Here is a 3118-nt window from a genome sequence, read left to right on the forward strand (position 1 = left end):
TGTGGGGTTGGGATGAGAGAGAGAGAGAGAGAGAGAGAGAGAGAGAGAGATTGAGATTAATAAGGGAGAGAAAACTGAGAAATACATAGCATTTCTCACAGGTCATTTACTGGGTTTCTCAATGTGCAGGAGCCCCACATATATTAAAAAATTACGTGGGGGTTCACGTATGTGTGTAGTCTGACAGAACCTGTAAATAAGTCTAGCATCTCTCGAGAAAAATAAACAGTGAAATCTAATAATTGAAGTGGAAAATGTGAACTATTGAAATTACCCCTTATTTAATGGTCAAACAACTCAAATTTTACATTTTTAGGGTCAAATGACAATTGTAACAATTTTCGTCAGCTTGTCCTTTTGGTGCGATTATTTCAAAGGTTTGAAACTTTGGGTGACACATTAAATGATTGAGTAAAGGTCGAGGCAAAATGAAAGGTTTGAGACCGTAACAACAATTCTCCCTTTATTTGATACATGTACAAAAGCTTATAGGTAGAATTTTAACAAACTTATTTCTTGCATCATTTTCGCAAATCTGAAAAATATAGGAATAATTATTATTTACTTGAGCTATTCCTAACCACAAAAGCTGATGCAAGCATTTGTTCCGAGTCGCCAAGACACAGAAGAGCCTATAGGAATAATTACTTTTATTTTTAGCCTTTAACGTTCAATAGGCTGTTGATTTTGAATTACGTAAAATTGGCTATGAAAGTTCCACTTTAGCTGTTAGAAGTATCATAATATTATAATTAAGTTATTGTAAAGATATCAATAAATTTAACAAAAGCATACAATATGTCCTTGTCTGGACTCCATTTTTCAAAAAATGCAATTTAAAAAAAAAAAACTCATTTTCAATCACACATTCTCCCATAAAACAATATTATACATAAACACAAAATTTTCCTTATTTTTTATCCGCACATCCTCAAAAAAATCACTATTCCAAAATAGATTTTCCCCCAAATCTTATTTTAATGGAGCCCAAAGGAAAATGTCCAACTCTCACCATCGGCAATAATCATTCAAATTAAAGATAAAAAATACAAAATATAAAACATCCTTTTCCCTTTTTCAAGAATTAGAAGACAGTATGTTTCTTCTCTTTGGAACGGTTCTTCCTCCAATAAAGCCTAGTAAACAAAGACGACGTATTAAGTTGTGCTTTCAGAATGAAATAATAACTTTCTCAAACCACAAAGAAAAGCTTATGCATTGACTTTTTCCCAAGTCCAAATTTTCTCCCCTTCAGCACTATGTCCTGCTGTATAAGTTACCCTCTCATTGCTCTTCAAATTTAAATAGTCAACCTGTGAGCAAGACAAAATCAGTAAAGATCAAAGAGTCATGAAGAAATATGTAGAGAAAAAGAGCATAAAATTCAAACCTGATCAGGGTCAAGAACAAGCAGGCAAAATACACCAACTGGACTAGTTGAAGGATCCAAAGTTGGAACCTGAGATGGTTGTTCATCCACAGAAGGAATTCCTGGAGTAGGATCCAAATACTGTAGTCTTGATTTAATAGAACTGGCAAACCAAGCTTTCTCTCTTTGCTGCATCATCGATGATCATGATATGAGAAGAAATTAAATTTTTACAATGACCGAAAATACAAGCATGTAATATCTATCCCAAACAACGTAACAGCTAAAATTGCTGTTGTGCATTAATTAAGTTATACTAATGTATTTTCAAGTTTCACCATATGTAGTGTTCATTTTAAGGCTAGCTCACGTGATTTGCACAATTTATTGAATTCCAGATGTAGTCAGTTAACGAGTGTATTGTTCGCAAAAGATGACATTTTTACAGAAACTGCAGAAATTACAAAGCATGGCACACAAAATACATTATTTTGGTGCTCAGAGCAAATAGCCAANGATGACATTTTTACAGAAACTGCAGAAATTACAAAGCATGGCACACAAAATACATTATTTTGGTGCTCAGAGCAAATAGCCAAATATGTTGGATGATAAAATATTTTTATTTTATATACGAAAGACTCCCTCAAACCAAAATTTCAACTATTGCGCTTAAATATTAATCTAAAGAATCCAAACACCTAAGTGGACATTGAGTGCATTTGATGTTTTAAGTTTAATGGCACTAAAGAAGCAGGTCGCAAGCATGGATAAAGGAGAGGGATTGTGCTAAGTTAATAGTCAGCACCAAGTTTTGTCAATTATTACATGAATCCTTACAAATGAGCTGAATAAAGGGGGAAAAGAGCATTAATGTAGCTGACTTCAAATTTATTAGGATAAGGGTTAGCTTGATATTTATTTGATTATACAATAGTTACTTCAATTAAAGACGAGGGCCAAGTAATGGTGTAATGTTAGATTGCTATTCGAAGTAAGATCAATGGCTGAATTTCAGAATCAGATTACTCATTTTGCAGAACATAGGATTTATAGTCACATAAACACACGTGCAAAGAAAATAAGAATATCTAAAATCACCTGAAGTTTTAGAGGATCGGGATTTGATCCATCAATGACATCTACTTTTCCATTTATTCGAAATTGCTCCCAAGAGTCAGTAAAATACCAGCATATCTGAAAATATAGCCAGCTGAACTAAAAAACATTTTGCAATGCAAAACCAATCAAGCTGCCTAACCAGTGTAACACACAAAATTTTAAGACCGGAATCATTTATGCACATGTCTATAAGGAAATGGGAAATTAAGTACCTCAGCGAATGAGCAATGCTTAAGATCATCAAGCTGCATTGTTCAAGTCGAACATAAATCAGTAAAATTCCTACTAATTCAAGCTAGTTCATTACATATCCTTAACTATGAAAAACCAGTACAATTTACTGAAGAAGAAGATTAAGGGCCTGTGTGACAAAGCTATTGATAAAAGTTTTAGCAGATTTTGATAAAAAGTTGATCAAATATGTGGTTGAGAAGTTGATAATGTTGTGATTTTCAAGAAATGTGTGGTTATAATTAAAATAAGAACAATTGAAAAGTTGATAAAATTTTAGCAAATTTTTTATCAAACAAGCACTAAATTTGGCACATACAAATTATGTACTCGTAAAATTCTATCCACAGGGTTGAAAACAATGAACACAATGCACTTATAAGGTAAAAAAAAAAA

At 32.7% G+C, this 3118-nt stretch overlaps 1 protein-coding gene across 2 annotated transcripts; it reads right to left on the reverse strand.

Moving 5' to 3' along the window:
• Nucleotides 1–994: 994 nt before the first annotated feature.
• Nucleotides 995–2957, reverse strand: LOC111410401 (pyridoxine/pyridoxamine 5'-phosphate oxidase 2). 2 transcript variants are annotated; one of them, XM_023040714.1, is made up of 4 exons: nucleotides 2704–2957; nucleotides 2471–2587; nucleotides 1391–1558; nucleotides 995–1313 (listed from the first exon to the last, which is right to left on the reverse strand). In XM_023040714.1, the coding sequence occupies exons 1-4, from the start codon at nucleotides 2740–2742 to the stop codon at nucleotides 1212–1214; spliced, it is 426 nt and encodes a 141-aa protein (XP_022896482.1). In that variant the 5' UTR covers nucleotides 2743–2957; the 3' UTR covers nucleotides 995–1211. The 2 variants fall into 2 exon arrangements, with proteins under 2 accessions (XP_022896482.1, XP_022896483.1); XM_023040715.1 differs by having other exon boundaries at nucleotides 2471–2566; nucleotides 2704–2951.
• Nucleotides 2958–3118: the final 161 nt, after the last annotated feature.

This window comes from Olea europaea, chromosome 15 (assembly GCF_002742605.1).
Source record: "Olea europaea var. sylvestris chromosome 15, O_europaea_v1, whole genome shotgun sequence".
NCBI classification, from domain to species: domain Eukaryota; kingdom Viridiplantae; phylum Streptophyta; class Magnoliopsida; order Lamiales; family Oleaceae; genus Olea; species Olea europaea.